General features: G+C 39.6%; 1 protein-coding gene across 1 annotated transcript in view; it reads left to right on the top strand.

The window, feature by feature from the left end:
- Positions 1 to 12,974, top strand: part of LAMC1 (laminin subunit gamma 1) — a 157,838-nt gene that overhangs the window by 96,596 nt on the left and 48,268 nt on the right. Inside the window, exons 3-4 of the mRNA XM_060232417.1 lie at positions 5,375 to 5,505; positions 8,692 to 8,858. Of these exons, the coding sequence (XP_060088400.1) occupies positions 5,375 to 5,505; positions 8,692 to 8,858 (298 nt within the window). The remainder of the gene's footprint in view (positions 1 to 5,374; positions 5,506 to 8,691; positions 8,859 to 12,974) is intronic.

Genomic DNA, 12,974 nt, shown 5'->3' with positions numbered 1-12,974 from the left:
GGGTAAACAAAAAAAAATCAGCTAACCATATCTACTCTCTACAACACAGGACAAGTAAAAAAAAAGTTACTCAATGCAAATTTTGCAAATCCTCATAGAATTTTTCTCTAATTTATATAAAACAACACACCCTGATACATCTCAAATAGACAGCTTCCTTTTAAGTCAGACGTTATTAGCATCACTCTCAAAGGAAGATAAATCATTTTTAGGCAAGGAAATAACGGTTAAAGAAATCCAAGAGGCAATTAAACAACTAAAAACGAATAAGGCTTCGGGACCTGGGGGATTTTGTCCAGAATACTATAACATTTTTAAATTAGACCTGATAGCACCTTTACAAAAGCTGTTTAACAAAATATTAGAGACAGGCAACATGCCGCCATCTTGGTCAGAGGCAGACATAATTCTTCTTCTTAAACCCAATAAGGGAGCTATGGACCCATCATCATATAGACCAATCTCGCTGTTAAATATAGATTCAAAACTCTTCACAAAAGTCTTAGCACATTGAGCACAAATATTTTATTGAACCAGGAAATGTGCGCTGAGGTAGACAAAGAACTCCAAGAATACTTAAGGTGAATTTATCCTGTGGAGTCCACAAAGAAATTGTGTGGGATGTCATGAAACCGGTGGTACGTGGCAAATTTATTTCCATCATTTCTGCCTGGAGGAAAAAAAATTAGTTAGACAAGACATTATGGCTACAATAAAAAAATTAGAAGACATCCATAAACATAGTGGGTCTAAAAATAATTATAAGAAACTGTTGATAGAAAGGAAAAAACTGGAAGCCTTAGCGGTAACTCAGGTTCAGAAAAAACTGCTCTACCTGAAACAGAAATACTGGTTTCGGCACCCCAAATCCTTGAAATTGTTAGCATGGAAACTCAAAAGGGAACAAATTAATAGAACCATCACATCAATAAAGGACAATGATGGTAACTTGGAAGTTACATCAGAAAGTTACATCCACGCTTTTAAGCAATTTTACCAAACGTTGTATACAAGTAGTGATCCAAATAAATCCTGTATAGATGAATACTTAAGGTCAATCATCTCGTTAAAAAACTGACAGAGGACCATAAACAGTTGATGGACTCCCCAATATCTCTGCAGGAGGTAAGGGACGCCATTAAACATTTAAAAAGTAGCAAAGCTCCTGGAAGGGACGAACTTCTGTCTGAATTTTATAAAACCTATATGGACACTCTAGCACCTCATTTATTGGACATTTGTAACTCAGTTTTAATCAATGGAACTAAGCTCCAACTTGGGATGAGGCTAAAATTACAGTGATACCTAAACAAGGTAGAGATCTAACCTGCCCCAAATCTTACCGCCCAATCTCCCTCATAAATTGTGACTACAAAATTTTTACTGCTATAATGGCAACCAGACTTAACCAGATAATAGGCTTTTATATCCATACTAATCAGTCTAGATTCATACCTGGTCGTGATATAACAGATAACATTCTAACAACTTTAGATATTATGCGATATAGCAAGCAATATTTGAATAACAATCTCCTTATGGCTTTAGACATAGAAAAAGTCTTCGACCAGGTGTAACCTATCTTTTTGAAATCTGTTATTAGTCTAATAAATTTCGGCACCAAATTCCTAAATGTTATTGCTTCACTTTATTCATCTCCTAAGACACAAATTACAGTTAATAACTCTTGTTCACAAGACTTTGGATTATCTAGGGGCACAAGACAGGGCTGCCCCCTCTCTCCCCTTCTTTTGTCTCCCCTAATGCAATATCCATTGAACCATTGGCTAACATAATACGAAATTACAGGAGTATACGAGGTATCACTATTAACCAACAGGAGCTTAAACTCACGTTATTTGCAGCTGACATGGTATTATATTTATCCAATCCCATACAATCCTTTCCAGTCTTAGAATCAATCTTAGCTGAATTTAGATGTCACTCTGGACTCTCAGTTAATGCTATAAAACATTGTTATACCCCATAAAACTCTCAGCACAATCCCACAACTATATTAAAACCCATTGTAAGTATCAATGGGTAAACAAAATTTGGCACTACTTGGGGGTCAAAATTCCTGTTAACTTAGACTCTCTCTTTAAAGTTAATTTTCTTGATATGGCACAAGAGTCCAATAACATGTTAACAGAGTGGAACTTAAAAAAATCTCACCTGGTTAGACACTATTAAATCATTTATTTTCCCCAGATTTTTATATCTTTTTCGCGCTCTCCCTATACAAATCCCAAGGTACATCCTTAAAAAATGGCAACAGGACTGGTCCTATTTTATTTGGAATACTCGAAAATGTAGGATTAGTTTTTTAACATTGAGAAAGCCCACAAAATTAGGAGGCCTTGCAGTGCCAGATATTACTTTATACCACAAGGCCATTGTTTTTTCTCCTATTATCAAGCTACTGAACCCTGAATTGAGTTTGGACTGGAAATCAATAGAAGTATATCTGAAATCAAAATCATATGCTGAAGTTATTCGGTTGAACAAAACAGATTATAAAGGCTGGGAAAGGGAAACATTTTCCTTAGAAGCCTTATTGAAAATCTGGCATACTAAAAGAAAATGCCTGGCTCCCTGCATCTCTCATTTACTGGTCAAGAGTGGTTCAAACCGGCCCAACGTAGGGACTCATTCAGGATATGGAAGCAGGCTTCGCTAACCAGACTAGCAGATCTAACAAAAAAAGGTAAACTATTAGAAAGATCAAAATTCGATGCCTTAGCCCAAGCTCCTTTGCCTTGGTTTGAGTATCTCCAAATCCAACACCTGTTTTCCACTCCAGAAGTACAAAGCTCTTTGCATTGAATGCCAACAGCTTTTGAAAAAACTTTTACTGGTTCAGGAACCTAGGAAGAAAGGGATTGTTTATAATATTTATGATTTATTATTAAAGACAAAACTATTACCTTACCTTCATATGTAGATCCTTGGCACAAAGACCTGGGGTTTTCCTTGTCAGAAACACAATGGGAAGAGGTATGCTTATACGCTCTCCAGTAACTCTATAAATATACGTCAACAAGGTGTTAAAATATTAACCAGGTGGTACCTAACTCCTGTTAAATTACATCATATTACTAAAACAACATCACCTTTATGTTGGAAGGAATGTGGTGAGGTGGGGTCATTATTCACTGTTGGTGGGACTGTAAGGTTATACAAACTTTTTGGCAACAAGTAAGCTCCAAAATTAAAGACATTACTGGATATACAGTCCCTGGGAAGCCAGAGACTATACTCCTGAATTTTTGGAAAGAAAGCTCAATTCCACCAATTAGAAGGGACCTTATCGCTTTATTATTATCTGTTGTGAAAACATCAATCGCGTCGTACTGGAAGAAACAAGACACCCCCCCCCACACACACACACTTAAAGACTGGTTCATGAAAATTTGGACTCATCTATTAATGGACAAAATAGCAGACAATATCAGAACCACAGAAGTCTCAACTCAGCATTCGGATTATCATGCTCGGTGGTTCCCTCTACTCGAGAACACTGATGAACTATTGGAAAACTACAAACCTTTAAACTTTCAATTTTCCCATTTTTTGAAAGCCAGTTGGTTACTTGAATCTCCAATGAACATATTGTTGGAAATAAGTAGTCAGCAAGAATTTGTAAAGTTAGGTTTTCTTTTGTATATTATTATTTGAATTATTTGTGTTGCTATTGAAATAAGAAAATTCAGAAAATTAATAAAAATGTGTATTAAAAAAAAGTAGGTTTGCAACTTACAGATACGCACCTGAATACCTGAACAGCATACTCAAGATTGCTACAGCACATTGTCTCCAGTTTTTGATGCAATAATTCTGAACAAGAGGTGTCAGTTACAATATGTTACATCATATGAGGCAGGATATTTCTCCATTATGTGTAAAACAATGTGAGCTTCAAGGAAATTATATACACAGTTGGCGGAAGTTTTGCTACATTCAACAATTCTGGCATGTATTAGCACAAGAAATCAAGAAAATCACACAGATCGACCTCCCGTTTAATCCTGACACTTTTTTATTAGGAAACTGGGTGAATCATAAAGGTATTAGGCAAAAATCAGAAACGGTTCACATTCTTTTGTCAGCAGCATGAACATCCATTGCCTTTCATTGGAAAGATAAATCAATTCCTAAAATCACAGATTGGCATAATAGATTATGGGAATCATTTGTCATGCACAAAATTTCAACCAATGTAGACAATTTACAGTCAGAAAAACAAGAAACAAGATTTATTGCAACATGGTTTTCAATTGTTAACTATCTTAACTCAGAAAATATTATTCCTAAAAATTAAGGTTTATGAAAAAATGCTGTATTTTTGATTATAATTTAAAGTTTATTCCGGAATTATAGTAATCTGAAATAGATCTCTATTACAGTAACCTTTGATGGTTTGATTTTAAATTTGATGGTGTAATTTTATTTTGAGGAAATATTGTACTGTATTATATATACAGAATAATCGGCATTAATGCAATTCTTTTATTGTTCTTATGTAAGATGCATTATTGTTCAATAAAGTTTTTTGAAAATTAAAAAAACCATGAATCACCATTTTCCCAGTTTGTGCCCATCCCTACTTTTGAGTTTTCAGCTAGGTGAGAATCTCTATATCCTAATAATTTAAAATGGACTTAATAAATTTACACAGGCCCAACTCCAAGTAACTGTTCAAAATACTGTGATTTGAGATCACAAACACAAAGCCAGGTTTCTCCTTTGTTAGGGGAAGCAATATAATAGATCTCTTTGATTCTATTATGGCTTGAATAACACCACTGTTATTATATGACCATTACTTTTCTAAAAATTGTCACAAATTGGAAGCGGGGAGAACTGGCTACTTATGAAATTCGTGTTGTATCGCTTTATAGTAGACAGTTTCAAGATGGCAACCATTTTGGGTCAGCTGATTGGGTTTACTTTGTCATTATTCGTCATCTTGTGTGTCCTAAAGGTAGAAACTGAATATTTACTTAAAAATTAATAAGCAAGTGCTAGAAACAGGATACCACTCAGTGAACGCAATTTAAAAAAATATTCCTTAAACTTCATTACATAAGTTTGAGAGAGTTCCAGGTATATTGGGAACTTATAAAGTAAAAGTGAAATGCATTCAGAAAGGGTGTCCTATGGAAATACTTGTCTTTCATGTCTGTCCTACTGATATATCCTCCAGTCTCCTCTTTCTGCCTTTATATTTAACAATGCTCACACTTTTGTTTTGAAATGCCCTTGCTTCTTTTACTTGGTAAGCCATGGCATTAGCAATAACTGAACTTGACTGTGTTTTTGTCTCTTTTTATGTACCTGGGTTATGTGGATTGATTTCCATTTCTCCTTTTAGGAATGGGTAACTGCTACTGATATCAGAGTAAGCCTCAATCGTCTTAACACCTTTGGAGATGAAGTATTCAATGATCCCAAAGTTCTCAAGTCATATTATTATGCTATTTCTGACTTCGCTGTGGGTGGCAGGTAAGTAAGGAACCATTCTTCTGAATCTTTCTCACACAAATGGGCCAATTTGGTGTAGTGGCTAAGTGCGTGGACTCCTGTCTCAGAGAACCGGGTTTGATTCCCAGCTCCTTCACTTGCACCTGCTGGAATGGCCTTGGGTTAGCCATAGCTCTGGCAGAGGTTGTCCTTGAAAGGGCAGCTGCTGTGAGAGCCCTCTCAGCCTCACCCACCTCTGTCTGTTGTGAGGGGAGAAGGTATGGGAGATTGTAAGCCGCTCTGAGTCTCTGATTCAGAGAGAAGGGTGGGGTATAAATCTGCAATTCTTCTTGAGCCTGTGAGAATGTTGGGTTGCTGAGAACAGGTAGCAGATGCCACCACAAATGGCCGCCTTGGGGGGTGGAACTAGTTACAAATGCATGCCATGAGGGATTGATTCCAATTATATGAAGTTCCACAGAATATTAGGAGGTGCCAAGCCAAATATCTTCCTATGATGGAGGTAGCAGTTTCTGAATGGGTGATCCCTGCGGCTAAAAAGATGGTGATTCCCAAGCTCTTTTGAAGCATCTCCTTCTTCAGTGAAGAAAGCTAGGACTTGCTCCTTGCTCTGGAGGAAGAAATAGAAATGGGTGCTAGGAAATACCCTGAAGGCACCATGTTTGGGATCATTGTTCTAGTGGCTTCCATAATTATTGATTTAGGTCCTCAGCTGCATTTCTGTTATAGCCGTTGTGGCAAGTCTTTTAAGTGGCTTCTTTAAAAACCACTTAAACATTTGTTATACATCCAGACTGGTACTTAACAATCCTGCGCACTATTCCTGTATTGATTATGCATCCATTTTACTTCATTGGCATTGGATTTACACGTACTGGTATGTTAACTGCTGGGTGCCACTAGAATTTTGTAGAAAAGCCTCTATCTGTGGTAGAAAATGAACAGTGACTGAGTTTAAAAAAGTGTGAAAACACCTATCACAGACTGTGCCCCTCCAGTTACTTGCCATTTTCCTCCAGGGTAGTAGTTCCATTGAGGGGGGAAAACACACATCTTTCTTTTCCCAATCTTCTATTATTTTATTTTTGAACAGTCTTATTCTGTCTTTCTGCCTTTTAGATCCCCAAGGGGGTTAACAATTTCATGTTCACAATTGAATGACAAAAAAAGAAAGGGAAAAAAAAGTTTGTCAAATAGCCACAAACAAATTCATTAAATTGTCAGATAGGCAGTAGTAGTTGAAGTAGCACTAGAGTTATGCGTTCTCTTTTACAAGCTTCCATCAGGATTCTCACACTTGCATTCTGCTCCAATTGAATGTCTGAATTGTCTTCAAGGGCAGTCTGACATGAAGCAGTTTACGGTAGTCTAACCTGACTGGTTGCCAAGGTATGTATGACTGTGGAGATGGGGCCAGCATACTTATGCCTGCTCTGTGTAGAGTCCCTGTGCCCCACATTTCTGAATAACTCTTCCTCAGCAACTTAAATTGTATGGGATTGGGAAAGGAAAGGTCCCCTGTGCAAGCACCAGTCATTTTCGACTCTGGGGTGATGCTGCTTTCACAACGTTTTCACAGCACACTTTTTATGGGGTGGTTTGCCATTGCCTTCCCCGGTCATTACGCTCCCCCCCCCCCCCAGCAAACTGGGTACTCATTTTACCAACCTCAGAAGGATGGAAGGCTGAGTCAACCTCGAGCTAGCTACCTGAACCAGGGATTAGGATACAAGATATAACTCTGTGGAATGCCGTAAGTCAGCACTCGGCGGGCAACCTAAACTCATGCAGCCACACGTTCTAAAACCTTGCACTTAAGAGTGTCATACTAGAATCTGTGAGATCCAGGTTTGGATCTCTGCTTTGCCATGAAAGCTTGTTGGGTGACCTTAGGCCAATCACATACTTTCAGCCTAACCTACATCACAGGTTTGTACTAAGAATAAAATAGAGAAGGGAAGAATGTTGTAAACCAATTTGGGTCCACACTGGGGAGGAAAGTGCTGTATAAATAAATTAAATGAATACACTTGACTCCTAAGAGTGATCAAAGCCCATGCGATACTATATGCTTATTTTGGACAAGCTGCCCAGAACCGTGATTGGTGGGATCAGCAGGCAGTAGATAGTGCAGGAACACAATTTCTCACCTGTCAGTGGTATGGTCCTGTGGTCTGAATGGATTTCAGTTTCAAATGCTGACTTGAAAGGAATTTAATAAGAGTGTTCTTTTAAAGTCTTCACATGGTTAACATGTGCAGCCCTGGTTAGTGGCTAACTTCCAACAGAGGCTGTTTTTTTTGCTGTTGTAGCTTTCATTTTAATTGAGATCTGGATGGCTAGCAATATTGATTCTGCCCACTTGCACCAGCCAAGATACTGTCTGTGTATCTTCTTCTTTACCTCAAGTGAACAGCATCAGAGGTTTAGGTAGTCTCAGCTTCCACTTGCCTGCCTGAGTCGCAGCTTATATGAGAGAATCAGCCAGCAGAAAACACATCAGAGGAACAGAGTGTTAAGTGCTCTTTGCTTTCGTCTTGGCTGAAGTTCATAACATGGACTGGACCAGTGTTCCCTGTAAGCTGAGTTAGCGTGTGCTAGTTCACAGATTTTTAGCCTCCAGCTCACACACTTTTGTCTTAGCTCAGAAAAAAGGGCCCCAGAGCAAACTAATTTACGCTGTAGCTCACAACTTTAATACCAGTAGCTCACAAAGTAGAATTTTTGCTCAGAAGACTCTGCAGCTTAGAGGGAACATTGGACTGAATTCCTGTTCACAGTTTGAAACTGACTCTTTAAAAGCTTATTGCCCCACATTTTGGTGCCACCAGGAGAAATAAGATGCTGTTGTGTAATAATGGGAAAGTAGAGGGGCCGTAGTGGGCTTCAGACTGCCAAGTTGCCTGCATCTAACACGCTCTTTTATCATGGGTTGTGAAAGAGTTCGACTCCTCAGTTAAGTAATGGCAAAACTCAGCCATAGCAGAGGTGCTGCTTGAATAAATCAAGATTGCCTTCTTTGAGCTCATTACTAGTGATAAAGTAGTTTCCAGTGTAGCATGATTCCCTTCCTCTTAAGGGGATCAGCCAGATCTTGGGAGTCCCTCCTTGCTTGGAAGCGAGCTGGTCTGCGGCTGTGTGGGAGAGCTTGGATGTGTTCTGGGCACAAGATGTACCGCTTGTCTGAAGCCTGTTCCCGCCTTGCAGGTGCAAGTGCAACGGCCACGCAAGTGAGTGTGTGAAGAACGAATATGGAAAACTCGCTTGCAGTTGTAAACACAATACCTTTGGGGTTGACTGTGAGAAGTGCCTTCCTTTTTACAACGACCGGCCTTGGCGAAGAGCAACGGCGGAGAGTGCCAACGAATGTTTGCGTAAGTGTGTGAGGGGGATTGTTCTTAAATAATCTGGCTTTGTCCGAGAAAGGGGAAAAAAGCCTCCCTGCCAATTATTTCACCGCCTCCTACAGTCTTGTGGGTGGTAGCCAATTTTAATAACTCTTGTGTGTGCTCTTCCTTCCTATTTTTTCCCCTTTTGGCAAGTACTAGTCTAGCTGCTTCCTGTCTCTGTCATTTATATTAATGCAGGAGCTTAACATAGTTTTAAATTGTTTTCTCTCAGTCTCCCCCCTCTTCCAGTGTCTTTATGCTCATCTTATCACTCAGCATGTGGTAGAAATGTCTTGGACCTTGTAGAGTGTTAGGTAATTCTCCTGTTGCTATCTTAAATCCCAGACCACATTAGCTACTAGTGGTTCGTTTATCTATGGTTATTGTTGGCATGCCTATCTGTTTATCAAGATGCTAGATTAAAAATGCATTTCTCACTCATGCAGCATTGATTTAGTATAGCGAGGAGGGGGGACTACCATACAGAAACCAGAGCTGTGTGTGCTATGCTCAATAATTAAAATAAAAAAAAAATCTGTACTAAGGCAACACAGATTGTACAAATGCAAGGGCAGGATACTGCTGCCGATATGAAATATGTAAAATAAACTTTTTCGTTATTTCTTTTACAAAATTTATATCCTGTCTTTCTGCCCTCACAAGGGGCCACCCAGGCAGCCAACAGATTAAAGCATGCATTATAAAATAACATTTTAAATCCATTAAAAATAAACAAAAATTGCATCACAAAAAGGACAAAAAGGAAAAAAATATTGGACAGAAAGGAGGGATCACTGAGGGATTTATTTATTTCATTAGATTTGTATCCCACCCTCTCCTTACAGGCTCAGGGCAGCTAACGTTTTAAATCAACAATTCAACTTACAAACAAGACAGTATAATAAAACAGCAATGTGCCAACTTACAGAACTATAGGCTAGTTATCCAAGATTCATTTGTCATTACAACTATTGTTATGTTGGTGCTCAATGTACTATTGTTACATTGGGAGCTTCAGATGGACCAAGAGTCTTCACCTGCTTGATGGAAGAGGGCAAGAGGAAGCAGACAGGGTGGACCTTCCAGGATGGCGGGGAGAGTTCCAAAGTTTTAGTGCCATGATTTACACTTTTCCTAGTCTCAGTAATTTATTCATCACAGGAGTGAGGCAACTACCTCCGCGGGACACTGAAGTCCTGACCCTCTGACCACTGAAAATTCTATTCAGCAACATCTTTGGCTTCTGAAATTTTTCTTTGGCGGTGGCCAATATTTTTCAAATGCACATTTGCAACCAAAAGGACTAGAAACTTTGAAAACTAGTTTTTTTTTTGAAATGGAGCATTAGGGAACTGAATTCTCTACCCACACACTACAGTATGTAGCATTTATGTTCTCCCAGAAGAATGGAGGCTTATGGGCAGTTCTGGTGATGATTTTTAAAGTTTGAGACAGTCTGGGAAGTAGGCAGTCATTTAAGCTTATTGGCACGTATCCAGCCATGCAGTTCCAAAGAGTGAACGTTGCTTACTTCTTCAGACAGAAGACTTACCGTATATTGATCTCCCTGGTTTAGCCAGATCCCCAGAAACAAAATTTGAGGGGACTTAGTGTACTGCAGCAAGAGGGAGGAAGTGGAAAAATCCTGCTCCATAAAGTCTATGGATGGTTGGATAGACCACATTGTCATCGTGGGTGAGCTGAAGGAAGGTCTGTGGGCTTGGGTAGGTATCATATTTTCTTCCTCCCAAGGAGTAGCTGTCTGTTGCTGGAGGGAGAAGAAGCATTTTTGAGTCAGTGATGCATTAGGTGGACCCAAATGGTATTGGTATGAAACATGTCCATAGAAAAAAGGATACAGCATGCTGGTTGACAAACTTGGCACAGCCAAGGTGTTTTACATTTCTGACTATTCCAAAGGTGAGTGTCTGCTTTTCCAGTGGAGGGGCAACCCTGCAACCTTGAAAAGTGTTTGCAGAAGGCCTAATTTTTTTTTCTTACTCTGTATCATTGGTTGGTGGGTAATGATGCTTGGATACCAAGTGAGTTGTACCAAAGATGTAGAGGGAGAGGCTGGCAACTCAATATGAGACTCCCATTTTGGGTGGCTGTTCTGCGCTTTTTAATACCATATGTTTCCATCCTTTAAGACATTCTGGGCATTGCACACTGTGGGTTAGAATCTGGAAGATGGGACACGTTACACCTGAAAGATATGAGGCAGGTAAAAGTTTGATGCTTCAAAGATACTGAGTGGAAACCCTACATGTAACAGCTGGAAAAATGAGCATCTCCATAGCTGTCAGTGTCTCGAACAGTGTCTTGTCAGGGATTAGGGGAGGGGGGCACCAGTCCTGCCAGAGATTCTCAATTGAAGTAGCAAGAATACATGGGCATGGGGCTGCCTATTATCTGAAATCTTTGTTTCTTCCATTGCTCTTAATTTAAAAAACAAAAAACCTTCCAAGGAAACTTATGAAAGTTTAAAAAAGCGAATAAAACAAAACTTACCGGCAGCAGCAAAATTAAGCATGTCTAGTAGAAGTAACAGCATCTGAAAAATTAATCAATAAAACTTATTTTAAAAAAGCCAAGACTAAAAAAGCAAGCACGAAAACCCAATGATAGAGCTGGTTTCACATCCTCCCTTTAACTGTCTGAAAGTGCCTGGGAAAATATGAATGCTGTTGGTTTGTAAAGCTCAGCAGGCTTGATGCCAGATGAACAGCTGTGGGGAGGGGGTTCTAAAGGCAATATACCATGTCAAAGAAGGCTCTGTCTTCACTAGACAGCCACCTTGCCTCAAACGATAGAGAAAACATGGAGTAATATTTACGGAGAAGATATTAACTGTCAGATGGGTGGTCCTTCCAAGTTTGCAAGATCTGAGCAAGGCTGTTAATGACAGAATATTCTAGGGGTCATTAATTCATAAGCTGGGACTGATTTGGCAGCACATAACACACACAAGGTGGTTTTTGAGGGTCTCTGGTCCCATGCCATGTTGGATTTTATAGGAAATACACAGCACTTTGAATTGTGTCCTGAATTGTGCCAGTGTCGAGTGCCTCTAAAGGCTGTCCATAAGATTGTCCAGAAATGTTAACTTGGTAAAAATAGGGTTGCCAGACTAGATTGAGCTTCAGTTTGCCAGACTGGATTGAGCCTATACCTAGCCTACATTTAGCTAGGATAACAACCGGAGGAAACTGAAATGTTAACAGAAATGTTAACTTGGTAAAAATAGGGTTGCCAGACTGGATTGAGCTTCAGTTTGCCAGACTGGATTGAGCCTATACCTAGCCTACATTTAGCTAGGATAACAACCGGAGGAAACTGGCCAGCCATCTGTTCACAGGAAACTGAATTACTCTGTTTTAACTGTTTAAATTATTTAATTGTTTTACATTTGAAATTGTTTACTTTTAAGTTTGATTAATTGTTGGAAGCCGCCCTGAGCCATCCGTGGGAAGGGCGGGATATAAATCCCAAATAAATAAATAAATAAATAAGTTTATTCCCTTCCCCCCATTTAGCCCATTACTACTTAATTCCACGCGCATACTTGCCAAATAGTCCAGTAGTGGTGGTGTTTGGGGGAGGGTTGGCAGGATGGCCATCAATCAAAAAAGTTGCAATGTAGTGGTCAGACAATAGCTAGGGTCCCACCTAGAATTTCCATAGGCACAGGGTGGGAGAAAGGTTTGCTGATGTCCCCTATATACTGCTGCAGGGAGATAGGAAGCTCCAGGAATAATTTAGCAGAAGATCAAAAGTTCCCTGGTGTGTGTGTGGCAAAAATTACTCCCTCTCCCCAACAGAAATACTGGGAGCCAGTAAAACAGTTAACAGTAAAAGCAAACTGCCTTATTTTGCTACATCCCGCAAGTCTGAAACAATTGCCTTATTGCAGTGGTTTCTCAGCAAGATCCCAAAGCGACCGGAGGGCATGCCCCTGTGGAATAGCGGCAGCTGCCTTGTGACATCCCATCCTTCCCTTGTGTTCTCTTCATCATGGCTCAGGATGTGGTTCGTTTCCTGGGTAACGAGGATAACTTTCGGGATTACCCTATGCCTACTGATTTCCATACAGGCTGAATT

This window comes from Heteronotia binoei, chromosome 2 (assembly GCF_032191835.1).
Source record: "Heteronotia binoei isolate CCM8104 ecotype False Entrance Well chromosome 2, APGP_CSIRO_Hbin_v1, whole genome shotgun sequence".
NCBI classification, from domain to species: domain Eukaryota; kingdom Metazoa; phylum Chordata; class Lepidosauria; order Squamata; family Gekkonidae; genus Heteronotia; species Heteronotia binoei.
This window is presented reverse-complemented; position numbering and strand designations above follow the sequence as displayed.